Below are 20,860 nucleotides of genomic sequence, written 5' to 3'. Positions count from 1 at the left end.
TTCTTATCTTTTCATACAAAACCCTAAGGTTGAGAGCCTCTCTCTCTAAAACTCACATTCTCTTTATATTTTGACCTAGATCTTTTGATCTCTACACCCTTGAGCCTTCATTAAAAAGATAGAACTCCTCAAGATTTTCCCTTTAACCTAATTAAAGTTGGATTTCGGCATTTTTGGGGTTTCATCCTTGCTTGGTTCGTCTTCTCTCTTTGAGGTAGGGATTTTCTACACTTTATTATGAGTTTTAACTTAGTTATTTGTGATTGCGTAACAATGGTGGGTTTTTGTGGCATTTTGAACAAAACCTAGGGTTTGGGTATAAAATGGAAAGAGGGCTTTTGATGAATGAGAAGGAAATGATGGTGGGGTTTGAAAATGATGTTGTATGGGATCAAAATAATTGATTTTGATACTTGGTTGAGATTTGGGAAAAATTGAGTTTGCCCTAGAATGAGTATTATATTTATTTTGTATAAATAAATGAAATTGATGTTGTAAGCTTGGAATTGAACAAGTATTGAAATTGATGGTGAAATGAAATAGATGATGTGTCCCATCTTTGGAAATTTTGAGTAAATTATCTGTCTTGAGAATAGCTATCTGTTTAGAAATACTTGTATTGGGCTATTGGTGGAGGATAGTTTTGATTGTTGTAGAAATTGCATGTGGATTAGGTGAATTGAAACTATCCCATAGTTGATTATCATTGAATATGATCATGTAGTAAATACATTGTATATGTATATTTATTTGGGAGTGGAAAGTGGATGTATTCCATTTGTGATTATGTGTTTATATACATTGCATATGTATGTTTGTTTGGAAGGAGAAATGGGATGGACTCCATTATAATTAAATTGATCGAAGTGTCCTAGGTGAAAGTCCTGAAATCTATACATGGGTGCCGATCGCGCGGATGAAATATCCGTAAAATGGCAAATGGGAAGTGTTATATGTTGATTATGAAATTGTTAGATTATTGAGTTGTAGTCCCTTTTGGGTCATTGGAAGATAATGGAAATTGACTTATGTATTGAAATAAATTGGAGAAAAATGAATTGGAATATGGACTTGATGTTTTATGATCATATAAGAATGTGAATGCATTACCCCTAGCATTGTACATGCAGTATACACTTATATCTTCGTTAAATTTCATATGTTGTGTTAGAATTATCTCTACTGGGCTGTGGCTCGCCCTACTTGGGAAAAATATTTTCAGATAATGAATGAATGCCTCCACCAAGGCAATAGCATTGGAGGGACCTTTGGGAAGTAAGGACTTCTAGTTTTGTTTTATTTTTGTATAGCCTTGGGCTAAATCTGTATAAGCTAGTCTCTTTTTGTTGTAACAAAGCCAAAACTTGAAAGATGTAAGCCCGAATGGCATTTAATTGTGATAGGCTCTCTGTATTATGAACTTTATGTAATGAAAAGGCTATTTACACTCTGATTTGTACTGTTATATATATATGCTTTTGGAATGTATTTATCATTTTTTTTAGGGCGTTACAACTTGGTATCAGAGCGTACCAGGTTTGAATACTTTGGGTATGTGGAAAGTGATTAGTACCACAATAGGTTTGTTTCGCTCTTTAGAGACTTAAGTATGGACGATATGTACTTATGTGATAACATGCTTATGTGATTATATGGGTATGAGACTTAATTCCTAAGATGTTGATTGGGTCTACGGGTTTCTGGAAGTCCTATTAGAAGAGCATTTGATCACTGTTGTTTCTAATTAGAACTCTAGTAACGCCGCGGGACAATCGTTATCTAGGAAGGAAATTCGTATGTGTTTACGTGATTTGTGCTTATGTGGAGTGAGTTACTGCTGTCCATCGTATTAGGACGTGAGTGAATTAGCTTCGGCACATTTGTAAATATGCTAATCCTTTGTTACCTTTGTTAGGATGTCAGGACGTGGACGTGGAGCTAGTAGGCGTGGTAAGGCTAGAAGGCACGGGATGCCTATACCAGATGAAATTTTAGCACAAGAGGAAGGAGTTGGTCAGGCCAATGTGGCCGAACCAGTCGGTTAACAGGCCATGGGCGCCTTAGCCCGCGAAATGGCCGGAGCGTTGAGGAAATCTATGGACATTCTTCGAGCTGAGAATCAAGTCCAAGCCTAGTTAGCTGAGGTAGGGCCTTCTTTTCTAAAGAGGAAATTCTTCCAGTCGAATTCGGATGAGTTTTTGGATGACCTAAAGGAGCCATTGAAGGTAGATGAGTGGCTTGAACAGATAGTGAAAACGTTCAAGAAGCTTGGCATCGAGGACGACTAGTTAAGGGTGACCTTGGTGTCTTTCCAGCTGAAAGGGGATGCGGGTCAATGGTGGAAGTATGTGCGTGGGCTCATTGGATGGACTTAGGAGGCCTTTGTCAACACCTTCCAGGACAAGTTTCTACCTCCTCCTATTAGGGAGAAGTTGAGGGACCAGTTTTCTAAGCTGGTACAGTTGAATACACCGGTGGCTGAGTTTAAGGCCACATTCACTAGTCTGTCAAGATTTGCACCAGAGTTGGTGACGACGGAGGAGCGTTGGTGTTTGGAGTTTGAGAAGAGGTTAAGGACTGGTCTCATGTTCCGAGTAGCCGAGTCCATCATTAGAGACTATGAACACCTTGTGGAGGCAGCGGCCCATCTTGAGACTATTATACAGGCTGAAGAGGAGAGAATGAGGGGCTCCAAGAGGAGTCAGATAGTCAAGAGGACGGTAAGAGGTAGAGGGGTTCTAACCCTCAGCAGTCCGAGGGAGTGCAGTTGAGGTCTACCTTTCTAGTGCCGAGCTCAGGTTCTGGGAGAGGTGGTCAGGGAGATGTAACTTGTTTCAAGTGTGGTCAGTTGGGCCACAAGTCTCCAACTTGTCCACAAAAAGAAGGAGGACAGCAAGCAGCTTCATCTTCGGCTCGTTCTCAGGGCATCCGCCCACTTGCTATCAATGTGGTCAGGTGAGACACCTGAAGAGATTTTGCCCACAGTTGGGTAGCACATCTGGTGTGTCTGGTTCAAGGCAGACACAGAGTCACTAGCCAGCACAGTCAGCACAGGTCTCAAGGACCAATTAGGGAGCCTCTTCGACTCAATCTATGCAGCAGGCTTATGCTCCGAGGAGTGAGCAGATAGATCAGAGGCCAACAGGGCATGTGTATGTTGTTACCGCGCCAGATCTTGTACCGGCTCCATCTGTAGTGAGAGGTACCTTTTTGTTTTGCAATTCAGTTGCTAATGTGTTGATTAATATAGGTGCATCACATTCTTTTGTCTCGTCTGTATTTACATCGATTTTGGGGTTAGAGTTGGCACAGTTAGCATCTCCCATATGTGTAGAGTCATCTATTGGTGGTGAGGTTATCCTGAAACGGGGTTGTCAGGGTTGTGACATAGAGGTCGTTGGTCGTCGACTTTTATTTGTATTTGTATTGCTTGACATAACTAGTTTTGATGTTATTTTGGGTATGGACTGGTTATCGTCATACTGGACTATTATAGATTGCTACTGTCAAAGGTTACTGTATGTACCTTGAGCGGCGACTGTTTTTATTTCTTGGGGAACCGGGTGGATAGAGTCTTATCACCGGTATATAATTTGAGTGAGCGGAGTGAACTTAGCTGTCTTTTTACTAGCTTTCAGAGTAGTGAGTGTGGTAAAGTCTGAATTGAGTTGCCAAGGGTGGTTTATGAGTATCCAGATGTTTTTCCCGAGGACCTTACTAGTTTGCCACCTCACCGAGAGATCGAGTTCTCTATTAATTTAGTGCTTGGCACGGCACCAATTTCTATGGCACCGTATCGGTTAACACCTGTTGAATTGAGTGAGTTGAAGATTCAACTCTAGGAGTTGTTAGATAAAGGTTTTATCCACCCCAGTACTTCGCCTTGGGGTGCGCCGACTCTCTTTGCTAAAAAGAAATATGGAGCCTTACAACTTTGTATTGATTACCGGAAGTTGAACCGGGTCACTGTTAATAATAAGTACCTAATGCCTCGTATAGATGATCTGCTTGATCAGTTAAAGGGGCCTCATTGTTTCTCTAAGATAGACCTGAGATCGAGTTATCACCAATTGAGGGTAAGGGAGGAGGATATCCCGAAGATGGCATTCCGTACGCGGTATGGCCATTACGAGTTTTTAGTGATGTCTTTTGGGCTAACCAATGCTCCAACTGTATTTATAGATTTGATGAATTGGATCTTTCGTGAGTTCCTAGATCGTTTCGTAATCGTCTTTGGAGACGACATCTTGATTTACTTACCTTCAGAGTAAGAACACCAGGAACACTTGCGAGTAGTGCTTGAATTACTTAGAGTCCACAAACTGTATGCTAAGTTTGGGAAGTGTGAGTTCTGATTGAAAGAGGTCAAGTTCTTAGGGCATGTGGTATTTGGAGAAGGGGTGACTGTAGAGACATCCAAGATAGAGGCAGTGCAAGATTGGGCACAGCCTAAGAATGCTTTCGAGATCCGTAGTTTCTTGGGATTGGCTGGGTATTGCCATCGATTTATGAAGGATTTCTCTAGATTAGCTTCGCCTTTGACTAAATTGACAAGGAAATGAATCAAATTTGTGTGGAGTGAAGCTTGTGAAAAATCATTCCAAGAACTTAATGTTAGACTTATCACTACTCCAGTTCTGATTATTCCGGAGAGGGGTTTGGGCTATTCTGTATATTGTGATGCCTCACGAGAAGGTTTGGTTACGTGTTGATGCAAGAGGAGAAAGTAGTAGCCTATGACTCATGACAGTTGAAAACACACAAGAGAAACTACCCTACTCATGATTTAGAATTAGCAGCGGTAATATTTGCCTTGAAAATCTGGAGGCATTATCTATATGGTGAGAGATTTGAAGTATTTTCCGACCATAACAGTTTGAAGTATCTGTTTACTCAGAAAGACTTGAATTTAAGGTAGAGAAGGTGGATGAAATTCATAGAGGATTATGATTTTTAGTTATATTATCATCCGGGTAAGGTCAATGTTGTGACCGATGCCTTGAGTAGGAAATCTATTGATGGTGTGGCTTGTATCGTCATTCGGAAATGGGAGATGTTGGGTACTCTAGCGGAGTTTGATTTGCATCTTGATGAGTCCGTTGAATCTACGGCCTTGTTTGCGGTAGTTGCCCAACCCACACTTGTGAACTGGGTGTTAGAAGCGCAAGAGAGTGATCTTGAGGTAGAAATCCTCAGGAAGAAGATTTCCAGTGGGTAAGTGGCAAGGGGCTTGGGTGTGTATTCTGACTAGAGTGTGAGATACCGTGACCGTTTGTTCGTGCTGAAGTCTTGCCGAGATGAGGTACTCCGAGAGTTTCACCATTCACGTCTTGCGGTGCATCCAGGAGGCACAAAGATGTATCACAACCTTAGTCGCCAATTTTGGTGGAGGGGTATGAAGAAGGATGTAGCCGTGTTTGTATCGAAATGCCTTACTTGTCAACAAGTGAAGCTGAGCATCGGAGACCTACGGGTTTGTTGCAACCCTTACCTATAGCTGAGTGAAAATGGGAGCATATCACGACGGATTTTGTTGTGGGCCTTCCGAGGACTCAACGGAGTAGTGATGCCATTTGGGTGATAGTTGACCGGTTGACCAAGTCTGCACACTTCTTACTTATTCGCGTGAGTGATTCGATAGACTATCTTGCCGACTTGTATATCAATGACATAATAAGATTGCACGGGGTCCCTGTGAGGATCGTTTCGGATAGAGATCCGCGCTTTACGGCTCGGTTGTGGCAGAGCCTGCAGAGTGCCTTGAACATTAGATTAACCTTTAGCATTGCTTACCATCCTCAGACTGACGGGCAGTCCGAGCATACTATCCAGATTCTTGAAGATATGCTTCGAGACTGTGTCCTTGATTTTAAGGGGTCGTGGGAGAGGCACTTGTCCTTAGTGGAGTTTGCCTATAACAATAGTTTCCAATCAAGTATTGGTATGACACCGTTTGAGGCCCTATATGGTTGACCTTGTAGATCTCCAGTGTGTTGGGCCGAGGTGGGTGATGCACCTTTGTTGGGCCCAAAGTTGGTTTGGGAAACAACAAAGAATGAGTACTTATTCGTAAAAGGTTGGTTATGGCTCAGAGTCGCTAGAAAAGTTATGCCGACCATAGGAGGAGACCCTTGTCTTTTGAGGTGGGAGATCATGTCTTTTTAAAAATATCACCTAGGCGGGGTTTGATGAGATTCGGGAAGAGTGGGAAGTCATCCCCTCAATTTATTAGGCCTTTTGAGATCCTTGAACAGGTCGAAGAGGTTGCCTATCGTTTGGCGTTGCCACCACAACTTTTCGAAGTGCATGACGTGTTTCATATTAGTATGCTTCAGAAGTATGAGCCCTATCCATTGCATGTGTTGGATTGGACCGACTTGGATGTAGATAAGGATGCCTCATATGAGGAGAGATCGGTGAGGGTCTTGGATAGACGGGACCAAGTCTTGCGAGGCAAGACAATTCCTTTAGTCAAAGTTTTGTGGAAACATCACGGGGTTAAGAAAGCAACTTGAAAGCGCGAATTGGAAGTCCGAAAGAAATATCCGGACTTGTTTATTGATACCTAAACATGTATTGAGATTTTGATTATGACGATGAAAAGTATAAGCATTGCATATGTTTAAAACTCTGAGAACATTGTATATGTTATGAGCATTTTGGAAACATGAATTCAATATAAACATTGCATATTTTTTGAGAATGTGAAATATGGTGTATGGTATCCCTTTTGAAGGCATTGTATATGCTAGGTGAATTTTGAAAATGTGGGTTTGGTTTAACATGGTAAATGTTTCGAGAAATTGTAAATTTCATTTTAATTTGGGACTTGTGTATCGAGTTAATGACCGGAGAATGGATCATGGTAGTGGATTGTATGAATAGCATTGTTGGGAATGGTCTAAATATAATTTTGAACTTGATTTGAAATTTCGGGGACTAAATTCTTTAAGCAGAGGAGGTTATAGCGATCCCGGGTTTGACCCGACTCTTGTGGTATTCCTAACTCCGACTTAGGACATTCATATTGTTGCTTACCTCTTTCTTTCCTTGTATCTCTTTGAGATTGGCCTTTGGATTGTTATGGTTGCGTTTGGAACAGGTTGGTTGCTTGTTTTCCCCAAACCTTGTTGCCCAGATTTTTGGTTCTCCGCTCGAGTGGGAGTTGCAAACCTTCAGTACTTTACACGTTTACAAAAGTATTAGAGGAGTGTCTTTCACGCTCGAGCGGCATTTCCTACACTCAAGCGGGTGGGCGCTCGAGCGTCCATTCTTGAGCTCGAGCGGTTGGTCTGTCGTCTGTAAAAGTTCTAGAGGTGTGTATTTTGCGCTCGAGCGGGCCTCTTCTTGCGCTCGAGCAGAACAAATCTTTGTGTATGATGCTCGCGCGTGAAACTTTCTGCTCGAGCGGACTGCGCATATATCAGATCGCGAAAATCACTTTTTACATCACCTTTTCTTATATTTTCACACAAAACCCTAAGATTAAGAGCCTCTCTCTCTAAAACTCACATTCTCTCTACATTTTGACCTAGATCCTTTGATCTCTACACCCTTGAGCCTTCATTAAAAAAATAAAGCTCCTCAAGATCTTCTTTTTGACCCGATTAAAGTTGGATTTCGGCATTTTTGGGGTTCCATCCTTGCTTGGCTCGTCTTCTCTCTTTGAGGTAGGAATTTTCTCTACACTTTGTTATGAGTTTTAACTTAGTTATCTGTGATTGCGTAACAATGGTGGGTTTTGGTGGCATTTTGAACAAAACCTAGGGTTTAGGAATAAAATGGAAAGAAGGCTTTTGGTGAATGAAGAGGAAATGATGGTGGGGTTTGAAAATGATGTTGATTTGATGGTTGTGAGAGAAAAAATGAAATAATTATGGATTGGATGTAACATTTTGTCTTATTAACTATTTTAACATATTTTGTCTTTTCTCTTCCCAAACACTCCATTTGTCTTATTGGCACAATTACCCTATTTTGGTATGGTTTAGAAAGTTGGTTATTTTAGTAGGCTATTTTAGTTTTTGGCTATTTTAGCCTCCGTTTGAGAAATGAATTGGCTTTTTTGGCTTTTTTGACTATTTTAGCTTGGGCTAAAAAGCTTGGTTTGGGAATGGCTTTATGGCTTTTTTGACTTCTTTTGTGAGAGAATAGTGTAATAATTATGGGTTGGATGTGATGTTTTGTTTGTTGTGGCTAAAATAGTCTATTTTGTCTTTTGTGGCTAAAATAACCACAAAAGCCCTTGCCAAACGGATATGCTAAAATAGTTGTATTTGGGAAGATAATTGGATATTTTTATAGTTGTATGTGATGCTTGTGAGATAAAAAGTGAAATGATTATGGGTGTAATGTAACATTTTGTCTTATTGACTATTTTTGCCTATTTTGTCTTTGAGTACTATTTTAACCCAAAAAGTCAAAAAAGTTTCTTTCTATTTTTGGTTCGTTTGGAAAGTGGGTTGGTTTTTTGACTTTTTGATTTTTTGGTTATTTTAGCCCAGGGCTAAAAAGCTTCGTTTGGGAAGGACTTTTTGGTTTTTTTTGACTTTTTGTGAGAGAAAGAATGTAATGATTATGGATTGGATGTGATGTTTTGTCTTATTGCGATAAAATAGTCTATTTTGTCTTATATGACTATTTTAGCCCAAACCTTCCTTCTCAAACGGAGGCTTTGTCGGCTTGGGATAACTTACAAAAATCAAAAAGTTAAAAAGTCAAAAAGGTCCATGTTATTTGGGAAAGCTTGTGGGAAAGCCTAGAGGGCAAGATTATTATTTTGCCCTTTGAATTCAACTATCAAAAAGTCAAAAAGTCAATAAGGATAGAATGGTCATTTTGATTTTACTACAATATTTATTACACATTTTTTTGTAAAAATTCAAAAAATTATCACAAACATATCTATTTTTTTGTCAAAAAATCAAAAAGTACACTTATATAACACATCACAAACAGCCAGTCATCCTTTTGAAACAAGGCATTAACCTTATTAAAAAAAGTTATGTTTATAATGATAGTTGAAATTTTATTTTTTTTAGTTGATTTGATAATTATGAGAGAAAAATAAAAATTATAGTTTGGATGTGATATTTTATTTTATTAGCTATTTTAGTCTATTTTATCTTTATTGACTATTTTAGCTAAAATCCAACTTTCCAAATGTAAGTTGAGTGAGAAATAGTGAAAAATGATAAGTAATGGAGAGAAATATAATTTTTTATTAAACATTTTAAAAAATTTCTTACAAAAAAATGATGATATTTGGTAAAAAATAAATTGGCTGGTTGTAAAATATTTATAATATCAAGATTGTCTTTTAAATACAAAGAAATAAAAGAAATCATACTTATATCTCTTTCAAGTTAAACTCGAATGATCTACTACGCAGCTCGATAAATTTATATGCACTCAGGGCTTCTAAAAAATTGAGTTGTTCATGAACAGTTTAAGTTCGGCTCATTTAAAGCTCGTTTATTAAATGAGCGAGCTCAATCTCGATTTTTAAGCTCTTTTTTAAATTGAGTTGAGTTCGAGTAGTCTCAAGCTCAACTCGATAAGGTTAGTGAATACAAAGAAAATAAATTAATATTTACTTTTAATAATATATCAAACAAATTTTTAATAATTTATTTTTATATTTGTGTTTAATATTTGTGTAAATTTATATATTTGGTTGATAAAATTTATTATTAATATTAGAATTATTGTATATTTTGTTCATAATTTTTAATTTTTTTTGTATTTCAATAAGTAAATCAATTTAAGTTTAAAATTTTTTTAAGCTTGAACTAAGTTCGAGTTTATTAAATATTTAACGAGCTGAGCTCTCAAATTTTTAAGTTCCACTTGAGTTCAAACTCAACTACTTCTTAATAAACAAATCTAAATATTCAAAAATTCAATTCTAATCATTTTCATTAACTCATATTCAAAAACTCAACCCTAATCAAATTACTCAAATTTAGCTCATATTCAATTCGTTAAAAATTCGTTTAAAATTAACTCGTTAAGTAAACACATCAACCTTAAATATAATTTTAAACTCATTAATTCTTAAAACAACTTAGGTCCTGTTTGTTTTCAGAGGTAGAATAGAAGGGATTGATAGTGAGGGAATTAAGTAAAATTATATTTGTTTTGATAATAGTTATTAGTGTGAGGATTATTAAATTATTACTCTATAAATGAAATATAAAATATTAAAACAAATAAAATTATGATTTTTATTTAACAAAAAAATATAAAAACATTAAATATTAACGTTAAAAAAAAAATACTCAACATATATTAAAAAATAAAAAATTATAAACACTAATTTCCTAATACCACCTCTATTGCTTCTAGCTAAATCCCAATAGTAAAACCCAACCTCATGCCATAAAATTATATATCTATGTTTCTACTTCTATCACTCAATAAACGGGGTGTTATTGCAAAGATCAAAGAGAGGAAGGGTATTAACCTCAATCTATTGCGGCGTATGTTGCTTTTTCTGGTAGAATACAAAGACTACTCTCTCTCTCTCTCTCTCTCTCTACTCTCTACACTAGGGAGAGAAAGAGAGAAGAGAAAGATAGCACAAAGCACTCCAAAAAGCACACAGCATCTCTCTCTCTCTCTCTCCACTACTTTCTCTCTATATAGAGACACTACTCTTCTCATCAGATCAGACTCTCCGCTTTCGAAACAGGTACGCTTCACAATTTCCAACTTTTTATGATCGACTCTAAAACTAGGGTTTCTGAGTCGAATCTTTGGTTTTGATTGTGAAATTGAGACTTTTGAACTGTGTGTAGGGTTTTTTGGTGATGGGAAAGGGGTCGAAGACTGGAGGGTGCAAGTCTGCGTCGCACAGTATCTTCAAAGATAGGGCGAAGAATCGTGTGGATGATCTCCAAGGCATGTTCACGGATCTCCAATCGGCGAGAAAGGAGAGCCGTTCGATCGATGTGGCTATGCTTGAAGAGCAAGTTCATCAGATGCTTCGCGAATGGAAAGCTGAACTCAACGAACCCTCCCCAGCTTCTTCTTTGCAGGTTTAATTGTGAATTATAGATGTAATTGTGATTTGGGTTGTGAAATGAATTATTTTTTGTTAATTATATATATGTAATTGTGAATTATAGATATAATTGTGAGTTGGGTTGTGAAATGAATGATTTTTTGTAAATTATATATGTAATTGTGAATTATAGATGTAATTGTGTGTTGGGTTGTGAAATGAATGATTTTTTGTAAATTATATATGTAATTGTGAATTATAGATGTAATTGTGATTTGGATTGTGAAATGAATGATTTTTTGTAGGGTGGGAGTCTGGGTTCTTTTTCAGCTGACATTCAAAGACTGATGCAACTATGTGAGGAACAAGATGATGCTACCAGTGGCTTAGCTGCCCCAAAGCCTGACCCTGATGCCCAAAAAATGGGTGATACTACCGCCTTCCAAGAGGTTTGTAATTTTGTCTTTTTGGGTTTGTTTTTGGACACATGAATTTGATAAGACATGCATACATGTAAAGTGATAGGATGCAACAGTAAGGAAGAGTGATTGGATCACCATAAATGGAGATGTTAGGGGCAGGGGAAAACCTAAATTGATGTGGGATGTGGTAGTGAAAAAAGATATGAATTTACTGAAGCACATAGCCCTTGATAGAGCTGGAATGGCGAAAAAAGAATCTTGCAGCTGATCCCATTTATCGGGACACAAAGGCTTAGTTGGGTTGGGTTGGTATGGTATGGTAGGCATACATGTAAGACTTGAAGCATGTCTCCATAATTCTAAGTTTTTATTTTTCGTGGGCAATTTGTTGGCTAATAAATCTATTGTAGGAGGATATGAACAGTGGAATCTTTATTTATTTTTTTCTCCCATACACAGGCAAGAACGTCTCTAGTTGTTCTTACTAACTGTTGTATCAATTTTATGCTCTTTTTTGTACATCCTTTTCAGAATCTTGCTGTGTTATCTAGTATGCCATATGTTTCTTCAAAATCAATAAATGCTATGTGGTAGTTTTTGTTAGTTCCTAAAATCCAACATTGTAGGTCATGCCTTAAAAGTTAGTTATCTAATTATCTCTCCTCTGTCCATTTCTGTGTTTGTCGTTGTGCATTTGTCATTTTCTGTGCATCTTTTTCTCTCTCTTTGTCTGTGCTTAATTACTCTCTTAGAGAGTTTGATTGGATGGTTCATAAGTGATGCAGTGCCTAGTGCAACTTTGAATATCACCTTTATTGTTATCTATTCCATTATATACTGCACACAACTCGGAACATATATTGAAGCTTTGTCACTCTTTTTTCTTTTCTAACGATGGCCATAAAATAATTGCTGTACAATTTTCAAATTTAGCCCATCTTCCTCGTTCACAAAACTGCCTAAAATTTAGATGTAAATGCGTTTGCACCCACCAATAGTGTGTATATATATGGGCACTTTCTTCCACCAGCTAAACAACAAAGACCAGGACTGTTAAAAAATAGATTTTAGTATTAGAATTGTGAGCGTATCCTTGCCCCCTATTTTTGGCAGCTGCTGTTAGTTTCTGTGTCTGGTGGTTTTAACTGAACCTGATTTTACGTTTTCCAGCTTCATCATATTATACCATGCAGGTCTATACCTCCTTTAGATAGAGCCCCCATAGCGCTAGAACTACTTCTACCATGGAATCCATGATCACACACGTACCTTTTCTTCCCAAAAAGAATCTACAAAGCAAACTATAACATTCATCAAAATGCTCTTGTTAGCTAACTTGTACTATCTGTGATTGCTTATCTGCTTTAAATTAGTTTTATCTTTGGGCTCTAAATATGTGGGTCTGTCTTTTTGAAGATCTCTTTAAGGTAGGATACTCTGTAATGCTATGTCAGTGCATACAAAATTTTAACCTGGGTAGCATAATTAAGTCGTAATCTATTGTCCTATCTATTGTTTCTATTGAATTATTTGGGAATTCTTTAAGCTCTGTTTAATCTTACCTTCATTACAGAACACTTTCTGTTTGTCACTCTAAAAGCACTTAGCTTAATTAAGGTCCCAGGTTCCAACATTTTTTTTACCCTAATAAGTTTTTATCCATTACTCTATCCATCATCTAGTTTTGGCTATGCTTACAGCATGCGTACTTTCCCTTTTGCAAATCTATACCTTTTGTAAATCTTTACATTTCTAAAGTCAAATCTTGTTGTTCTACCACTAAGTCTTCTTAATGGTATTTCCATTTTTGCTGATAAAAATGTCTTCTGAAACTTTGAGCCATCTCATTCCATTTCTATGTCAAACCTTTTGCTGTTTCTTTATTTAGATGATATGTATTTTCTCCAAGTATAACCACCTAATTTTCAGATATCTATTTCTTATATTATTCCATGCATTGAACATGGATATGTCCAGGGATAAAAGGAGAATGGGGTCCTCAATTCCTTCTATTTTTTTCGTCTCTGATTTAATTATTTTTCTCACTCTTTAGCAAGTCTGCAAGAGTTATATGTAGATACTGACAAAGAATCTGTGCAATGGGTTTCTGCAGGGCTTTCATGTGAATCCGGGGCCACATGGACACGACTTCCAGTTGGTGGTTGGCCATTGCAAAGGCTCCCCTTCAGTAGTTCAAAACATGGGAGTAAATAACTTGGGGTTTCCTTCTCAGCTGGACTATCAGACGTACGATTTACATCAAGATGTTGAGCAGAACTTCCCTGGTTTTGATGGTACTGGCCTGTATGGAGATGATGCTATCCATCAGATTTCTGGCTTTTTGCCAAATATTTGCCCTCCACCTTCTGCTTTCTTGGGGCCAAAATGTTCACTTTGGGATTGTCCCAGGCCCGTTCAAGGATTGGATTGGTGTCTAGATTATTGCAGTACCTTTCATGCAGCACTTGCAGCAAATGAAGGCCCACCTGGTATGACCCCAGTTCTGCGACCCTTTGGCATTGGCCTGAAGGATGGTCTGCTTTTTGCTGCTCTTAGTGCAAAAGCACAAGGAAAAGATGTTGGTATTCCAGAATGTGAGGGGGCTGCGACTACAAAGTCCCCATGGAATGCTCCTGGTTAGTTTTTTCACTTGTGAACAACTTAAACTGTCTCTCCCCATCTCTCTCCACTATTGGGTGTACGGCTGTCAAGGAGCCGAGTAGCAGGTTGTTCAAGTTTGGCTTGAAAACTTAACAAGCTTTAAAATGTGTTCAAACTTGACTTATTTACATGACGAGCCAATCTTGAATGATCTTTTAATAAGCCGAACACGAGTAGCTTGATTTTTTGTAGTGCATATATAATTATCGAGTCATATGTTGCTCAAGTTGGTCTTGAGAACTTAAATGAGATTTAAAATATGTTCAAGTTTGGCTTGTTTTCTTAATGAACTGATCTTGAACAAGCTCTTAACAAATTGAACACTTGTCAAGCTCGAGTAGCGTGGTTCTTTTTGCAGCCCTAGTTAGGCGGAACTTCACTCATAATATTCCTTTTTGTAATTTGCTATTGCAGAGCTCTTTGATCTTACAGTTCTTGAGGGTGAAACAATTAGGGAGTGGCTCTTTTTTGATAAGCCTCGAAGAGCGTTTGAGAGTGGGAATAGAAAGCAAAGATCGCTACCCGATTATAATGGACGCGGCTGGCATGAGTCAAGGAAACAAGTGATGAACGAACATGAAGGTCTGAAGAGATCTTACTATATGGATCCACAACCGAGGAAAGATTTCGAATGGCACCTTTATGAATACGAGATCAATAAATATGACGTGTGTGCCTTGTATAGATTGGAATTAAAGCTGGTTGATGGGAAGAAGAGTGCAAAAGGTAAATTAACAAATGATTCGGTTGCTGATCTGCAGAAGCAGATGGGAAGGCTCACTGCTGAGTTTCCCTTGGATAAAAAGCGATCTGTGAAGGGAAGGACAAAGGCTGCTCTGAAGGACGGTGTTGGAAATATGTACTCTGCTCCAAACCGTATGGCACCTACAAGTGACGGGTTTGATTATGGAACAGGTGAGCCCTATGATTATCTTGTTGACAATTTGACTGGCTATTACTTGACTTAGTTGAAGAAACTCATTTTCACAAGGAATAAGCAGCATTTTGTCGGGTCTAGTGTACATCAACCAAATTGTTTCTGCATAGCTCATATGCAATGGTTGAAGATGATGTTTTTTTCTTTTTTTTCCGTCTCACTATATATCATCCAGTCTTTGGTCTCTCAGCAATCAAACCCTTGTTTTTGTCGCGAGGATCTTGATCTTGTGCATAATTGAGTGTTACCGGGAGCATATTCTAACTGCTGGAAGATGGCTTACAAATGGCGAAATTGGCTGTTCTTATGGTCATTTTCTTAACTAATTGTGCTTATAGTGTAAGGAGTACTGATGTAACATCTTCCAAACCATTGTTTTGGGTTTTAAAGACTTGTCATCTAATAATTTATCTAGGAGGGACAAAGTTCATGATAGATATTAGGAGAAATATGTAACTTTCTCGTTGCTGGGTATATAGACATTACATATGTGGGAGTTTTATCTGGTTATCATTGGAATGTGTACATGGTGGTGGTTGATATCTTTAAATTTTATTTTTTATTACTGTTTGTTGGCTGTGAGTTGATGGATCTATTATTTATATTATGCTTTCAATTTCGAATTTATGTTGCTTTGATTAATGGATCATTCTTGCTTTGAGTTGCAAAAATACTTACATTTTATCAATGGCACTGAATTAGCAAATGTTTTTCACACAATAAATTGAGTCCAATTTTGGTCATGGAATCGATAGTATTAAGTGGGATCGATGCCATTTTTGGAACAAGTCAAGTGATTACTTCTCCTAGACTTTTGTGATGTTTGTGTGTATTTATCAGTGGAGCCTTACTAGCTGTTGTTGACGATTGGGATAGTTGTGTCACTTCCCTCATTGTTGCGTCGAATGTGGGATCATGTCCCCCATCTACAATGTACCAGGAATGGGCGTGAAAAGGCTTGCCTATTTTCACGTGGAGTGGACTGCCCTTAGACCTGGCTCACCCTTTGCTTGAGCCTTGCCGTCCGACCTGGAGTAGTGCTTGGCCACATGCTTGGGCGTATAGCTCAACAGCACTACCACGTTGCATGCCCTTATGCCAACGTGGCTAACTCGGATTTTACCTTGCACAACCGTATTACAAAATTAGAGGAGAACAAGACGGTTTTTTGGTGAGAGTTTTGGGGCCAAAAAGGATTTTGAGAATTCTTAGATTGTTCATTTTTACACCTTTCTAAAAACAACCCACTTTGAAGACATGCTATTGCACTCTTCACTGAGCTCGACATAGCAATCGACATGATCTCTGTACGCACGACGCTAGTATTGTACTTGGTCCCAAACGCTCTTTTCTGCTACTGGTGTGTGATCACAACCTACAACCCCCATTCCACACTCTTCCTCCACCTCCTTTACACCTCAGTTGGCTTCTTCTTATCGTGGCAGCTCAAGCAACAATAGTGGTGGGGCCTCCAAAAATTAGGTGGCTTTACAATCATCATCACCACCTTCTTCCACTACACGGTCCCTTGTCTCTGCCACCACCACTACCAAGCGGTCCATTCCTTCTCATGCGGTCCCTTCCAAAAGATTCGGGTTTGGGCTTGTTCGATAACTTTGTTGGGGTTGATATCCAAGAGCTTTAATTAAAAAAGTTGCTGGTCTTATTCACAAAAAGAGGTTGCTTTCAACTTTTCAAAAACTATTTTTAAACCAAAATGAGTATCATATGAAAATTTCACCCAAGTAATTACAAAATCATTAATTCACATGAAAATGGGCATCAAGACTCCATTCAGACCACAAGGCAACTGCTAGAAGACCATTTATATAAACCAGCAAAGTAACTATTCAGTGCAATACAGAGTGCTTGGCACATTGAAAAGCCTCCGCCGCGAGGGTTTCAATTATTGTAAAATTGATTGCTAGCTTCTAGATCATAGCTTATATCATTATGCCAGCACACCAACTATTATCGATTAATATGTATAAGTTCACCCATTGCTCCTGCCAAGAACCGAGTGAAATACAGGCTTTGCAGAAATTTAAACAATTTCTAGCTTTTACTTATCTACCAGTCAAACTGGTTCTCAGAGCATCAAGTCTTCTGTCAAGCATCCTCCTCCTCCTCGTTGTTGTTGACTCGTTCACATTCATCAATCCATTCACTGTATCTGCACATGTCCAACTTCCAGGTTAGAGAGAGAGAGAGAGAGAGAGAGAGAGATAGCGAGAGAAGTATATAAGAAGTGTGCAAAGTAATTGCACTTACATGTCTATTGGCTCCGTTAAAGCTGTAGACAACAGAAGAAACAAAAATTAGTCAGATACTAAATTCAACCAGCCAAGAAACCTATTGTAACCAATACAAAACTCTATGCATTTGTTACATAAATGAAAAACCAAGAGTATTAAGGCAGGCGCAACACCATAATAGAAAAAATTTGATTTGTTCTGCACAAATGAAGTGCATTTGAAAAGGGGAAAAAAAGTACTTACATTTTTTCTTCGAAACTGTATGCGTGTACAGATGAGTTTCAATTTTTGATACATTTAAGGACAAAGAACTGCAATCATCTTTTCAGAAATTTTCTGACGATGGTGATGAACATAACATAATTTTCTAAGGAAGAAATGGAGAAACTACCATAACTATGTCCTCTCTTACTTATTTTTCACCTTCCACATTACCTCTATCTCTTCTTAAAACCAGAAGTTCATTGCTTTTCACTAATAAGCAAACTTAGTCAAGTGATTATGAAATAATCTTCCCACATTACTACCGTGCCTGGGAGTTTTGGGACATTGTTTTCTACTAAATATAAATATTATAAATACTAACAACCACCAAAAAGCATGGGCAATAGACCATACCTGTTACAGTGGTGCTGAAGCTCTCCTGGCAAATCCTGCATGTGGCCTCGCCAATTAAGTTCTTCATATCACTGAAAACCAACAACAAAAGTAATCAATCAATCAACTATCATCTCATTATTAGCATCCATGGCCTTCCACTATTTTGTGCATTTGGACCATTTGCTTATTCATTTTAGTTTTCAATTCTCTCATTGGCTCAGAAAAAAATCAAGGCTCTTCAATTACTAGATCACCCACGTTATGTAATGGAAACAATGAAGTCTCAAGTGACATTAAACAGGTAAAATGAAAGTTTCTTATAATCAACTAAGTCTAGTTTCATGTTTATCTTTATAAATATCTCAAGCATTGACCAAAAAGGAGACAGTCGAGCCCAAATGTAGAAGGTGACAAGTAGTTTTATTGCCTTTTGTTTATCTACATTAGAGAGAGAGAGAGAGAGAGAGAGAGAGAGGAAAAAAATTGGAAGACATGAAAATCAAAATAAATATTTACATGCGGCATTCAACACCAGAGCCATGGTTGCAGAACGGACAACTGAAAACAGTGTCAAGCTTGTCCATCCGCTTCTTTGGTGGTGGCTTTGCTCTTGACTTCCTCTTCCCCATAGTTCAAGTCCTGTCCTGTTCTTCATATGAATACATCAACACATGAGTGTGGGCAGAAGTAAAAAAATAACTAACTTAAAAAAAAAGAAGGAAAAAAAAAAAAAAAAAGCACAACTTAAAGGCAACAAATCAACCATCTACTGCAGATATAAGGGTGTAATCATGCACAAACCACCCAAAGTTTATCCACCCAATTCTTAACCACGCAACTACATTAAACCGTGCCATATTTTTGAGATCCATGCATCTGTATTTCAATTCCCAAACAGGTACATCATACCAGCAAGGAAATATGTCTGTTTAACTCATATGTCACAACTCTTACTAAATCTTATAAGAAAGAGGTAGACGAATGTGATAACATTCATTCACTAAACCATATGAAGAATTTGAGAACATGAAAATGTTTTCTTCCTATCAATCCATCTCCCTAAAGATTTATTTAGTTATTTAATAAATCATCTCCTTATAGATTGAATTGACAACTAAATGACCATCAACATATCTTGGTGGAGTATACACTAAGAACAAATCATATCACAACAAGGATCCTAGTGATCCAAGATATGCACACAACCATAGGAAAATTCAAAGAACACAAAAGAAAGTGCAAGGCTATGCAAAGAGAGGACAAAAATAAATACGATATATGACAATCAAGACAAGCCAACTAGAAATCTTGATTAACATCTTATTTAATTAAAAATTCAAAATGATGATCCTACACAAAGAATTAACTAAATGATTCAAACTACAAGATACAATTTAAGAGGAGGTAGTTCTTAAAAACTAATTCAAGACAAGTCTAGCCAGGCCCTCAACTTGTTGAAGTAAGTTCCATCCTTAACATAAGGAAGGACCCATAAACACATATATTTTAACGATCATCTAACATATATTTCTTTTTTCTTTTGACCGTTACGCAGTTTCGATGACCAAAATCCGAGACAATATTCAAATTTTTAATCAAGTTCAATTATCAAATTGGTCTATTCAGTCAGTATTCTTCAATTTAAATTGTTCAACCTTTCTTTCTTTCACCCTCTCCTCTTTCCCCGATTCAGATGACTATAAAAGCCCACAAATGCCCTAACTTTCCTCTGTGCAGAAACATTAAAGATCAGAATTATTTTTCCGAGCCCTAACTCCTCGTGTGTTTGTATACGCAAAACAACCACAAAAAAAGAAGCAATGTAATCCAAAGCTAAACCCTAAAAACTAATTTTTGAATTACACATATAAAAAAGAGAGAGAAAAACAAACAAAAAAACAAAGAATTGGTTCCGTTTGCTTCAATTTTCAAAAGAAGCAAATGCGAAAAAGACAATAACATCGAAATCTCACCTGCGATCGTTGAAGAACAATGAAAAAAGAACTCTTTCGCAATCTGCAAAAGATATCAAGAAAAATAATCAGAAAATAGTAACGAAATTATTCAAAAAATGGACACAATTCGATCGAAATAAACACCTGTTGAAACCCTAGTTTTCCGAGATAGAGAGATGATAAGTATGTATCGACTTGATTTTGGAAAGTGATATTACCAGGGAGCAGAAAGAAATTCCTGTGTAAGAATAAAAATAAGCGTTTCGGGCTGGGCTTAGATCCAGATCGGCCTGTTAATAAAGCCCAAACATTGGAGGCCCTCAATTTAGGCCCGTTTAGAAATAAATTATTTTAATAATTTTTTGACTTTTTATAAAAATATGTGTAAAAAAATGGGGAAAGTGATATAACAATTTATAATAATTTTTTTGACTATTGTGACTTCGTTTGACATTTACTTTTTGGCTAAAAAAACATAGGGTAAATTACATTGACACCCCTGAGGTTTTATCTAATTATATTTCACCCCATACGTTTTAAAAATTACATTTCTACTCTTGTGGTTAATAGTCTTATTTCACAAACACCTGCTTATATAAAAGGTAACAATTTTCAGAAAAAAACAGAGGAAATTACATTGACAAAAAAATAAAGCAAAGCAAAGGAAAAAAAAAAAAAAAAAAAAAAAAAGAGGAAGTAAAGCAAAGCAAGAAAAGAGAGAGTGTATGAATTCAATATTTTCATTCCATTTAAATAATTACAATGACCATGGGATTAATGTAATTTCCCAAACGTCAGGGGTGATGCGTATTAAACTCAAATCTCAGGGGGAGTAAGTGTAATTTACCCAAAAACATAAAAGATGAAATAGACTAAATAAAATAAAATATTACATCTAAATTATAATCATTTCACTGCTTCTCTTACAACTATCAAATTAATTACAAAAAAAAATCTAACAAATTTCCTAAATGTAACTTTTTTAATCAAGTTAAAATAATCAAGAAGTCAAATATTTATATAAA

At 37.2% G+C, this 20,860-nt stretch overlaps 2 protein-coding genes across 4 annotated transcripts; one reads left to right on the top strand and one right to left on the bottom strand.

The window, feature by feature from the left end:
- Positions 1–10,308: 10,308 nt before the first annotated feature.
- Positions 10,309–15,575, top strand: LOC114259538 (transcription factor VOZ1). The gene is made up of 5 exons (XM_028199554.2): positions 10,309–10,693; positions 10,800–11,039; positions 11,311–11,454; positions 13,541–14,063; positions 14,503–15,575. Exons 1-5 carry the CDS (start codon positions 10,397–10,399, stop codon positions 15,054–15,056), a joined length of 1,758 nt encoding a protein of 585 aa, XP_028055355.2. The 5' UTR covers positions 10,309–10,396; the 3' UTR covers positions 15,057–15,575.
- Positions 15,576–16,836: 1,261 nt separating this feature from the next.
- LOC114259539 (transcription elongation factor 1 homolog) lies at positions 16,837–20,100 on the bottom strand. Of its 3 annotated transcripts, none has more exons than XM_028199555.2 (6): positions 19,980–20,100; positions 19,854–19,896; positions 18,397–18,524; positions 17,899–17,969; positions 17,297–17,318; positions 16,837–17,198 (listed from the first exon to the last, which is right to left on the bottom strand). In XM_028199555.2, exons 3-6 carry the CDS (start codon positions 18,507–18,509, stop codon positions 17,135–17,137), a joined length of 270 nt encoding a protein of 89 aa, XP_028055356.1. In that variant the 5' UTR covers positions 18,510–18,524; positions 19,854–19,896; positions 19,980–20,100; the 3' UTR covers positions 16,837–17,134. The 3 variants fall into 3 exon arrangements, with proteins under 3 accessions (XP_028055356.1, XP_028055357.1, XP_028055358.1); XM_028199556.2 differs by having other exon boundaries at positions 18,397–18,529; positions 19,980–20,094; XM_028199557.2 differs by having other exon boundaries at positions 18,397–18,526; positions 19,864–19,896; positions 19,980–20,078.
- Positions 20,101–20,860: the final 760 nt, after the last annotated feature.

The sequence above is a fragment of the Camellia sinensis genome, chromosome 9 (assembly GCF_055761805.1).
Source record: "Camellia sinensis isolate YWXY chromosome 9, ASM5576180v1, whole genome shotgun sequence".
Lineage (NCBI taxonomy): Eukaryota > Viridiplantae > Streptophyta > Magnoliopsida > Ericales > Theaceae > Camellia > Camellia sinensis.
This window is presented reverse-complemented; position numbering and strand designations above follow the sequence as displayed.

Excerpts from the sequence above, each read along its gene's own strand:
- LOC114259538 (XM_028199554.2), top strand. The coding sequence starts at position 10,397 with ATGTTTCTACTTCTATCACTCAATAAACGGGGTGTTATTGCAAAGATC. Across the intron at positions 11,040-11,310 it reads CCCCAGCTTCTTCTTTGCAG|GGTGGGAGTCTGGGTTCTTT; the intron begins GTTTAATTGTGA and ends GATTTTTTGTAG. Across the intron at positions 11,455-13,540 it reads ATACTACCGCCTTCCAAGAG|GGCTTTCATGTGAATCCGGG; the intron begins GTTTGTAATTTT and ends GGGTTTCTGCAG.
- LOC114259539 (XM_028199555.2), bottom strand. The coding sequence starts at position 18,509 with ATGGGGAAGAGGAAGTCAAGAGCAAAGCCACCACCAAAGAAGCGGATG. Across the intron at positions 17,319-17,898 it reads CTTCAGCACCACTGTAACAG|CTTTAACGGAGCCAATAGAC; the intron begins GTATGGTCTATT and ends TGTTGTCTACAG. Across the intron at positions 17,199-17,296 it reads TTAACGGAGCCAATAGACAT|ATACAGTGAATGGATTGATG; the intron begins GTAAGTGCAATT and ends GGACATGTGCAG.